At 43.8% G+C, this 15,121-nt stretch overlaps 1 protein-coding gene across 3 annotated transcripts in view; it reads right to left on the bottom strand.

The window, feature by feature from the left end:
- The window catches only part of RHOBTB2 (Rho related BTB domain containing 2), a 216,801-nt gene that overhangs the window by 31,396 nt on the left and 170,284 nt on the right, over positions 1 to 15,121 (bottom strand). For all 3 annotated transcript variants that reach the window (XM_085634015.1, XM_085634016.1, XM_085634017.1), the window contains 4 exons: positions 8,112 to 8,313; positions 4,989 to 5,092; positions 4,318 to 4,503; positions 1,211 to 2,202 (listed from right to left, as the gene is read on the bottom strand). In XM_085634015.1, the coding sequence (XP_085490141.1) occupies positions 1,211 to 2,202; positions 4,318 to 4,503; positions 4,989 to 5,092; positions 8,112 to 8,313 (1,484 nt within the window). The remainder of the gene's footprint in view (positions 1 to 1,210; positions 2,203 to 4,317; positions 4,504 to 4,988; positions 5,093 to 8,111; positions 8,314 to 15,121) is intronic.

The following is a 15,121-nucleotide window of genomic DNA, read 5'->3' as shown; positions in this document are numbered from 1 at the left end:
TGTGTCTGCGGACACCTCACAAGTGCCTTAAGATTAATTAATCACCAGAAAATGTATCTTAATGGCAACAAGAGAAATGTTGGTGGCAAGAATAACAGCATGAATGCAAGACATTTTGGAAAAAAAAGTCTAAAATTATTCCCCAAAATTCTGCTGATGCTTTGTTGAGTATCGGGGAGCAGTAGAGCATCATGACAATGGAAACAATTCTCTATAGTTTTAGCAATATGTGTTTTATGCTATTTTAGAGGTAGCAAAATATGTAGATTTCTCTTCTTACTAATATTGAGCATGCCAAGCATGACTTGCCCATTTACTGGAAGGCGTATAATAGCATGGTTTAAGGATCTTAAACAGAATGGGGTGAAAGTTTCTAGTATGAAGCTAAACAATCCAGAGAAGCTGTCACTACAGAAAAAGAGCCCGCCAGCAAATTACAAACAGGCATGACAAGGAGGCCGCCATCTGGGAAGAGAGTCGACGTGTAGGCTTTATGTCAAGAAGAACAAAGCAACATGATCAACTTGCAGAAATAAAACAATCAGATCAGGAGGAGCAAAATAACAAGATCCTTGTTGTGTCCTTTGGTCTAAATGAAATCTGATACAAGCTCGACCAGTGTAAGTTTACTTCAAAGTGTTTTAAATGTACACAGCTCCATATTTTGTTATTGTTATGGTATTTCATAGCAGGAATACAAAACATCTGAACCTGGAAAATATATCTCCCAGCAGGATCAGTTGTAAACTTGAAGGAGGGCTTCTGCAGGGAGCTGCTCATGCTCTGAGAGCCCAGGTGACAGAGAGGAACCCAAAGAGAGTCGCTTGTAACTTCTACTGCCTAGGTTTGGCACTAGGCCTGAGCAAATTGCTACACAACAGTGCCACAGTACCTATGTCCATGTAAGAACAGTCATCAATCAGCAAAATTCAGTAAATTACCAAGACCACAATTTACTACATGTCCTAAGATGATTCCGTACTACTGTTTCACTTACTTCATTATAAAGCAATTCGTTTCAGATTTAAGCATTGTGTCTTTGAATAATGGTAAAAACATGCCCACTTTATCTATTTCATAAACTCCAAAAATAGGCCGAAATCTGCTTTTATGCTCCCACATAAATCTAGTCACCAGGGACAGCATATACTATACAACTGCAAAGATTAAAAAGAAAAAAGTCTGCTTGTGACTTAAGCATAGGCCCTACCAGAGAAAGTTCCCTTGGCGAGGCACTCCTTTACACGGTTGCTCCTGCGGACGTGGAAGGCCTTGGTGATCTCCTGATTCATGAAGGCCTCATTGTTCAGGATGTTCGCCACCATCATTCGTAGGTCGAAAACCTCCAGAAGTTCAGCAATGTGGGCTATGTGCATGAGATCGCGCTCCTTCTCATCCAACTCCCCTGTATAGAGATACTTTAGCACCGCTCGAAAGGGACCAGGCTGGATAGACGGATCCATCTTAACTACCATCATTAAGCGAGACTTGAAGGTGAAGGGGTCATCACACATTTCCTCCTGGATGCTGATAAATGCCCGACTCCAGGAGGAGAGACTCCTCCGGCGTTTGAGTCCTTGCTCCATGCCCACCTCACCATCGCCCACGCAGGCCTTCAAGATGCCATCACTTGTAGAAGTTCTAAGGCACGGCTGGTTGCAGCTGAGGTCCTCTGTACTGTCACAAATATAGAAACTTGCAGCCCTAATGAGGTCTCTGCCCTGACGGTCATCTTGATGAAATGTCCGCTCCCCAGAGCCGGCTCCAATCTGCAAGTCTTCACTGAGGTCCATCAAGAACAGATCATAGAACTTTGAAGAGGAGGTGGAGAGGTAGATTTTGTGAGCATATATTTTGATTTTCTCCTGTAGCACCAGTATTACATCTGCACACATGGGGTCCTCAAGCAAGTGGGCTGGGTGATCATCATTGTTGGTTGGGGGGTCTGGGACAATAATGATGGGTGGCGGTGGCTTGGGTGGCAGGAAGGGGGCCTGGAGCAAAGGTTTTTGGGCATTACGGAGGTGGGACTTCCAGAACTGGAGGTGTCTGCGGGAGATGAGCGCAGCACGAATGGCATTGTCGAAGACGTCTTTTATCCCAAACTGTGCAACCACACTTGTCTCATAGTAGGGGATACCCAACTCTTTGGCGACCTCCCGGCCCTTCTCTGGTGGGAGGATTTCATTGGGCTTGATTGGTCTGAAACAGAAAATTCAGGATATTATAATCAGAGAGAACAAAATAAAAGAGAATATTAGAGCAAGCGAAGATGTTCAGAGGTATGGCCAGCTGCTCGCCACTAGTCACTTTAATATGATCAAAAATATACTGCCCACACTAGCACTGCCCAATATAACCCACTTCTCCCCTGTACAAGTAAACAACATCTACTCCACTGACGCCCAGATTATTTACACCTTTAGCTAGTGCTCCACACCTAACACACAGCTGCAGCTCAAACTCAAAAAAAAGAGCCTATATATGTTTACCATGGCTAAAGCCACTACACAGAACGCCTAGTAACAAGCTCCCATTATAAAAAAAAACTGCAATGGTGGCAAGGCGTAGCAAAGCATGCCAATTATATCATTTTCTTGCCATTGTTTAATTGACCTTCCCATTTTTCCTATATATTTCAACCCTCTAACTTTTTGTGGATACCAGTGAACATCTTTACTGGTTCTCCAGGGATGAAGTAGTGTAGCAAACTAGGCAAAAAATGCAATGCTAACGTTTTCACTGCCATTGGAGAGCAGTGGGCAGGGCAAGCTTACGGAAGAACTTAAGTCATCCTACTGCTTTATTGAGAAAGGCAGAATCAGAAAGTGAAGGTTTGGTGTAGGGAGTAGGAGGAACAAGTGGGAATGAGTAAAGAGCCCTGGGTTAGGAGAGAGAAAGAAAGGAGGGTGCATTTGCTGCAGAAGCTGGGAAACTTAGATCGAAGAACGTGAAGACACTGCTTCCTCAGAAGAGCCTATGGTGGCCATTAAGGTTTAACTCATAACCTATCTCACTGCGACATCTGCCGCCACAAGGACTTTACATAGAAATCACTGACGTGAAATCACAAGCGAAAATCGTAATGGTTATCATCGTCAGAGTATTAGGGTAAATGCATTTAAGTCCATATTTAGAGTACAGTTGCCTTCATTCTTTCCTTAAAAGGGTGCATTTCCATCAATGTTTACCTTTAACGAAAAAACAAGTGAAATGCTTGAGTAGGTGGGGAAGACTGTCAGAGGATTGCCTTTGAGGGGACGGGTCAGACCCTCATCACCTTACCCTCCTCCAAGCCACTGACAATCTTGAATCTAATCCACAACCTCTTTCGCCTTCTCCTCTCAGCACTGTCATTCTAAATTGATTATGCACTAGGCCACCAGCAAGAAAACAGGCCAGAGATCTGAATGGGCCAGAAAAGAGAGTGATGAGAAAGAAACGTTAATGGGCTGGAGTATGGATCGAGGGGCAGAGTGGGACTGACAATGGCAAAAAGAAAGAGGCTGAAGTCAGTCCTGGAAGTCAGTCCTGGAAGTCAGTCCTGCTAAGCTATCCAGCCTCTCAGTCTACAGAAAAGTCCTATCTTGCTCCCTCTTTGTCTACTTATTAAGCCAAAATTGAGGGTGGTGTGGAATGAGTGTTAAAGGGGCAATTATAAGAAACAGAGAAGGTTCTCTCCTCTCTGTAAAAAAAAGTGATGGAGGTCTTTAACACCAGGCAAAAGTAATTAGAGAATTTTTATACACCTATGACTTTACTCTGTGATTGACAAGTAATCAATTACGTAATCTCTTTAAAGGCATCTAGAGGAAACTTCATCATGAAATGTCTTGGACCAGATCAATGGCACAACCACAGGCTAAGTAGATTTACTTCTCTGTACAGAACCACTGCATCAGAGACATATGGACTTCCAAAATTGACAGCGAGTGACCAATTTAAGGCTTTCCCAAAATAAGCACAGGAATGGGTGAGCTCACCAGTGGCTCTGCTCACCAAAACCACCTAACAGCTGGAAACCTCATATATTTGACCCTCTAATGAAGATTTCAAATCTGCTTAGCCTGTGATCACGTCAACATATATAAGGCCTGACCTCATGCTGTCCTATTTCAAACATCACGTTTTGGACAGACCCACACTACCAGATGAGATATTCCAAAGAATCTCACAACTCTGATTGCAGTGGGACTTGCCAACCTTGTAACTCTCCCACAGCCCATACAGACACTTCTGCTCCAGCACTTCACAGGAAACCACAGACACCGCCCACAGACAATGTCTTCTGTCACACATGCCTTGTCCGTGCCTCACCTGGCTAAGGGTCGTCGCGCACGGTTTACTGCTTCCAAGTCAGCATAACGCAGGTCAAGCTGGCAGCCCACAAGGATGACAGGTGCTCGGGGGCAGAAGTGCTTGATCTCCTGATACCACATGGTCTTGACATGATGCAGAGAGTTTGGGTTAGCGATGGAGAAACACAGAACAACCACATCAGACCTGAGGAGAGAAAAGCAATGCAGAAGATGTAAGCAAGCAGCGCTAAATCAGACCGGGAATCAGAAGAGGAGGTATAAAAGTCACACTATACATATAGCTCTAATATATTACACGCACTATTGATCAATGTGAGACCGTCATTGTAATATTCTGTCAATTGTGAAGATGTAAATGCAGATCTTCTGTTTAATACTTAATAAGAAACTGTTTTAAAAAATAAAAGCAACGCTAAATCTTCTCCCACAGTCCTTCAAGAACAAATAGCTATTCCACCTTGCCAAATCCAAAAGCAAAGTATGTGGGAGACCCCCACAAATAACACGAGCGACAAACAGGATTGGATAACAAATCGCTTCGGGACAAGAGAATTCTATGGTGATTGTAGCCATAGGAGAACATTTAGTAAAAGGAGGCCTCCTTTTGAATTCCAGAATGTTTTATCGATTATGTAGAGAAATAATGACCAGTTACTGAAGAAATATTACCTGCCATATGCAAATCTTCGATCCTTGTGATGATCCCCAAATGTATCCCAAAGGCGCAAAGACACACTGACATCATCAACAACATCCCGGGACCGCTCCAGCACCTATAGAGGAATAAATAAATAAATCTGTATTTGGAAAGCACAAACTACTCACCCTTAGGGGTCTCAAGGCACTGGGGTCCATCGTGGAAATTAAGTGAGATATTGCCCAGAGTCACATGGTGCTGAGCTGAGCTGCCGCCAGAGATCGTACCGTGAACCCTGTGCTCCGAAGTCAGCTGCCCTGGCTGCTGCACCACACCTCTCCAGAACAGGAGGCATAGCCATAGGTCATACACAATGTGGTATTATAAACGTAGAGGTGGGAGGAAGATACTCTGTATTGAACTGTGCACATTGTTTGGGGCAGGATGAAAAGGATGAGGGTCATAAAGGTTGTGTCAGGAAGGGTGCGTCACAGACAGACATCACACACAGTGGTAGCTTAATGGCTGCATGTTTCGTACCATATGGAAAGGTAGGAGTACTATTGGAATTCACGTATGTGACAAGAGGTTTGTGACAAAGAGACATTGCCAATGTCACTTATATGAAATCAACTGCAGAGGGCCCATTATAGTAGAGGTATCCCTGCAGGCCAAGAGAGAATAAGTGGAGGGAAATAGCAGTATATATATTCCAGATTGAGGTTCTTTTCAAATCTTACTATATACAAAGCTATGTGGGGCACATCAACAATGCAAGCCATATATTCTGCATGGGGGCTAATGGGAAATCAAGGCGGGAGAGAAGAACGATGTACAATGATTTAGTAACATGGTGGGTAGAAGTGCTCCTTCAGGTCAAACACATGCAGTTTTAGTCAAACGTAGGCAGCACCTTTGTATGGTAGGTCACTGAGAAGGAGTGTGAAGGCCCAGCTGGAAAACTTGATGGTCACACATACTGGAGATGGGGAAGCAAGACGCACCACAAGTCACTAACTTGTCTCTTTGAAATGCATGACTGCACACCACACACTTCAAAAGGGGAAAGAAGCATTAAACCCCGCTGGACAGTAGTATAAAGGCATGGGGAATTGAGGCATTGCTAATATGCAGTACTAGGTCTACATGAAAAAGTTGAATGTTGAGCTTGTTCTGTGATCTACAGGCCTTTTAAATAATTCATGCCGCTTGAAGAAGGGCCCAAAAGTCCGAAATACAATGGAGATTGGCAAGCAGAAAAGAGAAAAAGATGTCATGAAAATTAAATAATTAACTGCCTGTGTCACTGATTTGCATTTTGCAAAAATGATGAGCTTCATGGACTAATTCTAGTTGTTTTCACAAAAAGAATTGGAAAAGCCTTGTAGAGTGTATATACCTGACAGTCATAGAGTTGTGTGGTACAGAAACCAGCCTAAGTGCTACTTCAACAAACGGGCTACAAAAAAGAAGTAATGCTTACATCGTGATGATGTTAGCAGCACTTGGGTGATGCATCAAGGAGGCAGGGAGCCAAAAGTGCTCACTACTTACTGTTGTTTGTATACAATATAACTGCAGTTCCTGCTGTAAAAGGTGGTGCTGCAAGACGCATGCAAGAGAGGCAGGCCAATGCAGGAAATGCATAAAATGAGGAGTCTATATGATCCACCTGGAAACTCTTGTGAAAAATGACTATACTGCAAGTTGCAAGCTTTGCAGTAAAAGGTGCTGCTGGGTTACGGTCCCACAAGGACGGCTGGCCTGCACACTTACGGGCCACTCTAAAGTTTTAGTTAGGACCTAGCTAACACAAGAAATTGATTTTTTGGTTTGCTAATAACTTTGGTGCCTTTGGACCAATCTTCATGAAACTTTGCAAAAACAAAACGTTCAACCATCTCAGCTCCTTCCTTGGCAGTTAAGGGGTGATTCGTCAAGTAAAGGCCATGAAAAAAAGGGGGGCCCCCAAAACTTAATTTCTCTATTCATTTTTCCATAGGAAAATTGAACAGCCATACCGTGAAAACAGCTGAAAGAAATTGCACCAGTTTTTTCAGAAAGCTAGATCTTGGTCCAGAAAGCGTGCTTTTTGTGATTTGGTGTAAATCTGATCAGTCGTTTTTGAGAACTTATGGTTCAAAACTTTGTATATATGGACAATTGGGTTCGCAAGAGGCTTGCTTGAGTCCCGCAGTCACTCAAAATCCAAAAAATAGAGCAATCTGATAGGTCGAGGAAGCTTTTTTTCCCCTTGGCCGTCTCATTCCTGTAGGAGCTCTTGCAGCAATTGGTTGCGGTTGCAATTTCAGTAGAAAAGGACTCGGTTCCTGTGTCCTGAATTTCTATTTTTTTTATTAAGTATGAGTGAGTAGGCTTACCTTGACACTCTGGACTATGTGTGGGGCTTCCAAAGCCCCCCTTGGGCCCAAATTTTAAAAAAAATCTTTTGGGGGGATTTCCTTAATCTCTCAACAGTCTTGCAGGAGCTAGGGAGGCCTCTGGACTGCACCAGAAGCCCCACAGAAGCACGGGGGATCTTGCTACGTCCCACGGGTCACTCGCTGGATTCAAATATCTATAAAAAAGGGCTGTGCCCGAGTATCTGTGTTGGATTCATCCAAACGGTTGAAAACTCACCATGCACTGCTTATGACCTTTTATATTACATCACTCATGACATGATCTATGACATCATTGATAACATCACTGCAACATCTGAAATTACATCATTGATTACAACACTGTGCATGGCAGGGGTGTGTATAATAGTTACTTTAGGGCATGAGCTATAGTTTCTAGAGATAACTATAACAGATGAATTTCAATGGTGTTGTTTGTTTAAAAAGGTATGTTTTACCTGATAGTTTCACCTAACCATAATGTCCCTTTAACCGTTGTTTTTCCAGTGAATTTCGGAGTTGTTTTGTTGATGCAAAGTAAGATATTACTTCCAAACCTAAATATAATCTCACTTCAACCTTTGTTTTCTTCAGTGAATATATATATATATATATATATATATATATATATATATACACACACACACACACACACACGTGTACTGCAGGAAACCAAAGTAGATTCACTTGCAAGAGGAGGCATGCAAGAGAGATTTTTCCATTGTGATCAGTATTAAAACCAGTTATACTCACCTCTTGACACACGCGGTACTGGTCAATAGCCCACACCGTAGGCACATGTGTTGCTAAAAGCTGGTACTGCGTTAAGGTGGCATTACAGGCACGAGCACAAATGAGACGTGTCTTCCCAACGGCATTGTCCCCGACAACCACACACTTGATGGTTTCTACATTTGGCCTTTCATAGTCCATGTCGGAATCCATGAACTGGGATCTGAGGGAGGAACAAAAAGCAGTTAAGCAGAAGGTACAACCAAGGTCTGACAAAGTCAAAGCCCCTCTGAGAGTGTCTGTAGAGCAGCCATCACGGAACAGAGATGTCTTACAAGGAAAGCATCACATAGAGATATCAAAACAATCGTCCCCTCAGGCGAGGATCACTGAGGGTGGGGAGATGTTACAACCTTCAAACGAGAAGCCCTTAGGATCCAGACTCTTGAGCTGAGGGGTCACTAGACCACAAGCACTTGCGTGAATCTCTGTATTGAGGTTACAGATACACTACTTTTGTCTAGGTCTTCACAAAAGCAAGCAAGAAGCTCCCAGGTGAGAGAAGGAAATGAGTGCTCAGAGGCCTGGCTAGATTAACCATGGACTCTGTAGGGAACAACCTAACCACCAGGGCCGGACTGGCCGTAGCGGGCACCAGGCAATCCCCGGTGGGGGCCGGTTTTGGGCCCCTGGGGGCCGGTTTTGTTACAGGGTCGTTTTTGCAGCATAGCTGCAAATTCGGCCCTGTAACAAAATCGGGCGAAAACCTGCCCTGGCAAAGAGCTCGGCGACACCCCCAAACCCCGGGGGGGGGGACTGGCCGAGCAATTTGCCAGGGCCAGTTTTGGTTCCCAGTTCGGCCCTGCTAACCACCTGCAGAGATCCCAGTGCCTTGAAGATAAACACGACCTAGGAAAAGATTCCCACGGTTCATGCGATCAAAGAAGCCAGGCAGGGATTCCCAGAGCCTCTCTGGGAATTCAAACTGAACTCAGGAGAAATGCATAGAGCCTATCTGAAAAAACTATCCTCAGACGAGGTTCAGCCTGAGATTAACCCAGTCTCACTAGAGGTTCCTAGTGGGTAGGCGCTAAACTCAGCTACAGAAATGACACATTTATAGAGCCTGTGTAGCGCTTGATGTTAGTTAATGTGGTCTAAGAAGGTACAACTGCAATACAGAACCGTGGCAAGTGCTGGCTCATCACCAATGTAGGCTGAAGTGAGGCCCTTCCACAGGAGCGGTGTGCCCTGCAGGGGCCCTTCCAAGAAGCCCCTGCCATCGGACGATGCCTAACAAGGCCTAGTGCCAGCCCTCCTTCTCTCCTGCCAGAGCAGTCATAACCTTCAACCCGGGGTCCACCACTGCGCACAGCCACTGTCTTTAAACTCCGCCACCACTGTCAGCGCACCACCTCCCCTGACGGAGCCTGCTAGCTCCCTCCAAGCGATGAATGCCACACAGCGCGCCCTGAACACCCACGGTAGAAAAATATCCGAGGACGAGTGAAAACCACGCAGGAAAAAAAGTCTGCGCACATATGCCTGTATATACGTTAAGAGAGGCCCTGCCCGCCATGGTACTACGGATACCTGGAAGCCGCCCGCCCAGTTAGTTCCACTCCCCAGGTCCGTTGAAGTGCCACCCTTTGCCCCCACGTACGAGACTTCGGGAAGTGCCCGCTGCGCCCCCCAGCTCCGGCCGTGCCTATGCAGCATGCGACACTGTGCAAACGCGTCTGGAAGCTTCTCCAAGCGCACACCCGGGCCGGGACAGTCGCCGGGCACCACGCTTGGCAGGGCACGGGCCTGGTTCCTAGACCCGGGAGTCTGAGCCTCTAGGCCTGCTCCTTCTGCAGGGTCCGGTGCCGTAGGCACTTACGCAGTTTAAAGCTGAAGCTTGAAATTCGCACACCTCGGACAGAACCACAGAAGTTGTGCAAGAATCACTATTTCCGCTTCTCGGCTGCCTTTTCTTCCTGGACTGTATTCTTACATCATTTAAACAAGCGCCTGAGTATTATGTCTTTGTTGTGCACCCGCGTGACTTGCCCTGAAGGACATTGTACTTTAGACAGACTGAAGAGAGAGGGAGGGGCACCAAGGGTGCCTCCAGGAGCCAGGCACCAGCACCACCCATCGCGAGACAAGACACAGGATGATGTGACCGAACAACCAGAGCTGCCGACTTTGGAACTGGGGAGTGGGGAGCCGAGTACGAGTCTTGGCGTCGGCTCAACATCCTGTGATTCCAGGCAAATCAGGCAAATCACTCATTAATCTCCCTGTGCATACCAAAGCATGAATGTGTCCTGTGTAATGTAACTCGTGCGCATGTAAAGCGCTCCAATGCCTTCGGGTCTAGTTCGAGCTACGTAAAACTGCAAAAAAAAAAGGCACTGAAAACGGCACCTGTGGACGAGTTCGTCCTCATCCCCTTCTCAGCGACTAGAAATCAGGAAACCCTAACAAGCAAATTATTTTTAGGTCAGGCAGGTTCAGCGGTTTACCCCAGCTCATGTAACCCCAAAAAGAGAATTAAAATGAGCACTGGGAAAAGACAACACGTCTGGAGAAAGGCGGCCTGATGCGATAGTTTGTTTTCTTTTTACTGCAAGCATATATACCGCAAGAATAAAAAGAAAAAAACACGCTGCCGCTTAAAGGCGGCAGCATTGCTTTCTATATAGATGTTACATTAAAAAAGTAGGGCTGCATATACATTTCATGGACCAGTACAGATGATTCCAAGCAGAAGGTGTGTATTATAAAACCTCTTTTTTTTATTAATACACCTCACAAGAAAATGTGATTCTTACTGTTGCATGGAAAAATATACTAATGGTTTTGAATTGTTGTACCCTGATGACATAATTTAAATTCACCCGGATGACTAAAAATATATAAAGAACAAACAATGTAAAGAAATAAGCCCTGGCAAAGTCCAGAAAGTACCAACAGCATTGGCACTGAAATACTCTTCTTTTCATGTAGATGCGGATGTGATCAGACAAAATGTTGCTACTCACAGTGCACAAACATCAATGGCTGAAGAGGCCTGGCCGGTTGCCCCATGCTGTGGCAGACTAACAGACCAAATGGATGAAGAGAGCTGCCCAAAGCACTTATATTTATGTATTTTTACGTTTTTGATTGCATGAGGAAGGTGGCAAACAGATAAAGGTGTCTCTAGGCTAGACCTAAATCATGACGATTACTAAGGATTTACTTTCCCAAATAAATATATATATATATATATATATATATATATATATATATATATATATATATATATATTCACTGAAAAAACCATAGGTTTCAGACATGTTATAGTTAGCGGAAATGTTACTGATAAAAAACCAATGAAATTCCCCCGTTATAGTTAGTGCAGGCAACTATAACTCACGCGACCGCAATCCTCTGCTGATGCTAATACTGTATTTAGACACTTATTTGCCCATGTCTTCTTCCATACATTTTTAGCTATACATATATTAGAAATATTTTTTTTTCATAAAGACACATATGTCATCAGCAGAAGATTGCGGTCGCGTGAGTTATAGTTGCCTGCACTAACTATAACGGGGGAATTTCATTGGTTTTTTATCAGTAAAATTTCCGCTAACTATAACATGTCTGAAACCTATGGTTTTTTCAGTGAATTTGCAAGGTTTTTTAAATGCTAATTCCTAACTATAACGTGTGTGAAACCTATGGTTTTTTCAGTGAATTTGTACGCGCACCGTGCGCGCACGGTGAGCACGCGGTGCGCTTCGCGCACCGCGCACCCACTTTACGCACTAAGTGCCATACACGCAAGGTGGGCACGCAGTGCGCTACGCGCACCGCGTGCCCACGTTACGCACCGTGCGCACATGGAGGACATATTATGCGCTTCCTTGTGATAGGTAATCTGTTAAATTTAATTTGTAAGTGAGGACAATAATATTTCATGCACAGAGAGTGTTTTTTTTTTAATTTACATTTTTAGCGTAAGCGCACCGTACGCGTACGGTAAGCGTAATCGGCGAAATTTTCAAAAAATAAAAATTTACCGTTTTTGGCCTTTGAGGACTCAACTAACATGGCTATGTGCATGGGCGCTGTCTAAACAGCCCCTTTATATGTTTTTTGCCTTTATTTACAGCCCCCCCCTCAGAGTGCGAGAGAGAAAATGGCGGCCGCCGCTTCCTGGTTTCGACCGATTCGAATGTTTACTTAGATGTAACAGCCAATCAGAATCGCGCTCGCGCACGCCACCGTACGCGTACGGTAAGCTTACGGTAAGCGTACCGTAAGCTGGCTCAGATATATATATTGATTTAAAGGCTATTTTCTCAGAATCTACTGAACAGATTTACACCAAACCTACAAAAGGCACTTCCTTGACCTGAGGACTACCTCTCTGCCAAATTTCTAGTAATTCTGTTCAGCCGTTCGGGCTGTAGCCCTGTCTAAAGGTCCTATGGAAAAATGCATGGGAAAAACGCGTTTTGGGACCCCCCTTTTATCTCAGCCCCCGCTTGACGAATCCCCCCGAGACTTTCAGGGTAGGAGCGGAGCGGAACGCCCCACCTATTTTGAGAAATTCACGAGGATTCGTCGACCGGCGCCAAAGTTATTCAAAATAGAATGTTGCGGATTTCCTATGGAAAAGGGGTCCTAACTATAACTACCTACTGGCGACCGCCAGTAGGTAATATATATATACATACATATATATATATATATTGTTCATGTGAACAAGCCCATCAAGTGGGCGAAGCGCGTCATCAGGCCATGCAGAGCACAAGCAGATAAACAAGAAAATGCACTCAACTGGTGTCCGTGTCCCGTTTTGCAGCTAGCAGCTGTGGGAATTTGGTGTAATTCATATATATGTATGTATTATCTACTGGCGGTCGCCAGTAGATAGTTATAGTTAGGACCGAGTTCCCATAGGAAATCTGAAAATTCTATTTTGAATAACTTTGGCGCCGGTTGACGAATCCTCGCGAAATTTTCAAAACTAATGGGGCGCTCCGCTCAGCTCCTACCCTGAAAGTCTCGGGGTGATTCGTCAAGCGGGGGCTGAGAAAAAAGGGGGGTCCCAAAACGCGTTTTCCCCATGCATTTTCACATAGGACCTTTAGTCGAAGGTACAGCCCGAACGGCTGAACAGAATTACTTGAAATTTGGCAAAGAGGTAGTCCTCAGGTCAGGCATGTGCCTTTTGCATATATGGTGTCAATCTGTTCAGTAGTTCCTGAGAAAATTGCAGTTAAAAGTACATAAATATCTATATGCGCGCACCGTGCGCGCACCAGATGTGCGCGGGCGTAATTCTGATTGGTGGTTAGATGTCAGTCAACATTCGAATCGGTCGAAATGAGGAAGTGTCGGACGCCATTTTGTGTGTCGCAGTGAAAAAGAAAGGTGGAGAACGTGAAAAGGGGGCAGGGTAGAGAGTTTCTGACCCCCTAGCCTTTGTCAGGGGGTCCCTGAAGGACCCCAAAGGGTGAAAAAAACATTTATTTATTTTTTTAAATCGCGGGGTGCGCACACAGTGAAAAACCCTTAAAAAAAAAAAACATTTTAAACTGTTTATAAGTTTATAGAAGATATTAACTATGCTGTTCAACTTTATCCAAATTCAAAACAAAGAGCTGAGCCATTCCATATTACAGGATCCAGTCAATCTATAACTATTTACATAGGTAGTTTATTGTAAAATAAATATATAAAAAATATAATAATACATACATAAATTAGCATTTAAAAAACCTTACAAATTCACTAAAAAAACATAGGTTTCACACACGTTATAGTTAGAAATTAGCATTTAAAAAACCTTGCAAATTCACTTAAAAAACCATAGGTTTCACACACGTTATAGTTAGGAATTAGCATTTAAAAACCTTGCAAATTCACTGAAAAAAACATAGGTTTCACACATGTTATAGTTAGCTGGATATTTCACTCGTAAAAAAACATTGAAATTCCCCCGTTATAGTTAGTTCAGCTAACTATAACTCGCGCAACCGCAATCCACTGCTGATGACGTCACATATTACATCACTGATGACATGGTCAGTGACATCACTCATGACATCACTGATGACATCTCAAATGACATCACTGATGACATCATCCAGTGAATATGTGTCTTTCTGAAAAATAAATATTTTTAATATATGTATATCTAAAGGTTAATGGAAGAATAAATGGGTAAATAAGTGTCTAAATGGATGTTTTTTTTGTAAAATTAATTGTATAACTGACTTATTAACAGTATCTTAGTGAATACAGTGATGTAATATGTGACGTCATCAGCAGTGGATTGCGGTCGCGCGAGTTATAGTTAGCTGAACTAACTATAACGGGGGAATTTCAATGGTTTTTTACGAGTGAAATGTCCAGCTAACTATAACATGTGTGCAACCTATGTTTTTTTCTGTGATTTTGCAAGGTTTTTTAAATGCTAATTCCTAACTATAACGTGTGTGAAACCTATGGTTTTTTAAGTGAATATATATATATATATATACACAAACACACAGAGAGAGAGGGAGAGTGGGAGGTTTAGCTTCACCTTCACCTTTTAGGCTGATCATCTTTATGGGCATTTCATTGGCCAGTAGTTGTGTTACAGCACTTTTTAAGTAGTTTCAATGTAGTGCACGGACACTTGCATAGACAGTGAAGTGACATGTACTGCAATAGAGGAGGGACATTGTTTTAATCTATACTTCCTGTCCAATGCTCTACAAGAAACTACCTGGGCTCCTTACAGACTGGTGTATGTCATGTGACATAGGCCAGCAGGAGTCTTTCTGACCTGAGCAGCATTACTCACTAGAATTCTGTTCAGTAAACAAGGCTGCTGCCAGCGTGTCTAGAGTGGTGATGACGCTAGAGGAAAGATGTTCAAAGGAGCTCCCACCATTGATTAGTAAGGGTGTTTCCCAACATCAGGAGGTGCCATGACGTCCTATGTGATGACACCGAAGCGCCTGAGCCTATCTGGCTCACAGGGGGTATTTGTGCTGGTG

The sequence above is a fragment of the Triturus cristatus genome, chromosome 11 (assembly GCF_964204655.1).
Source record: "Triturus cristatus chromosome 11, aTriCri1.1, whole genome shotgun sequence".
NCBI lineage: Eukaryota > Metazoa > Chordata > Amphibia > Caudata > Salamandridae > Triturus > Triturus cristatus.
Note: the sequence above shows the minus strand (reverse complement) of the source record. Positions and strands in the feature narration are given on the sequence as shown.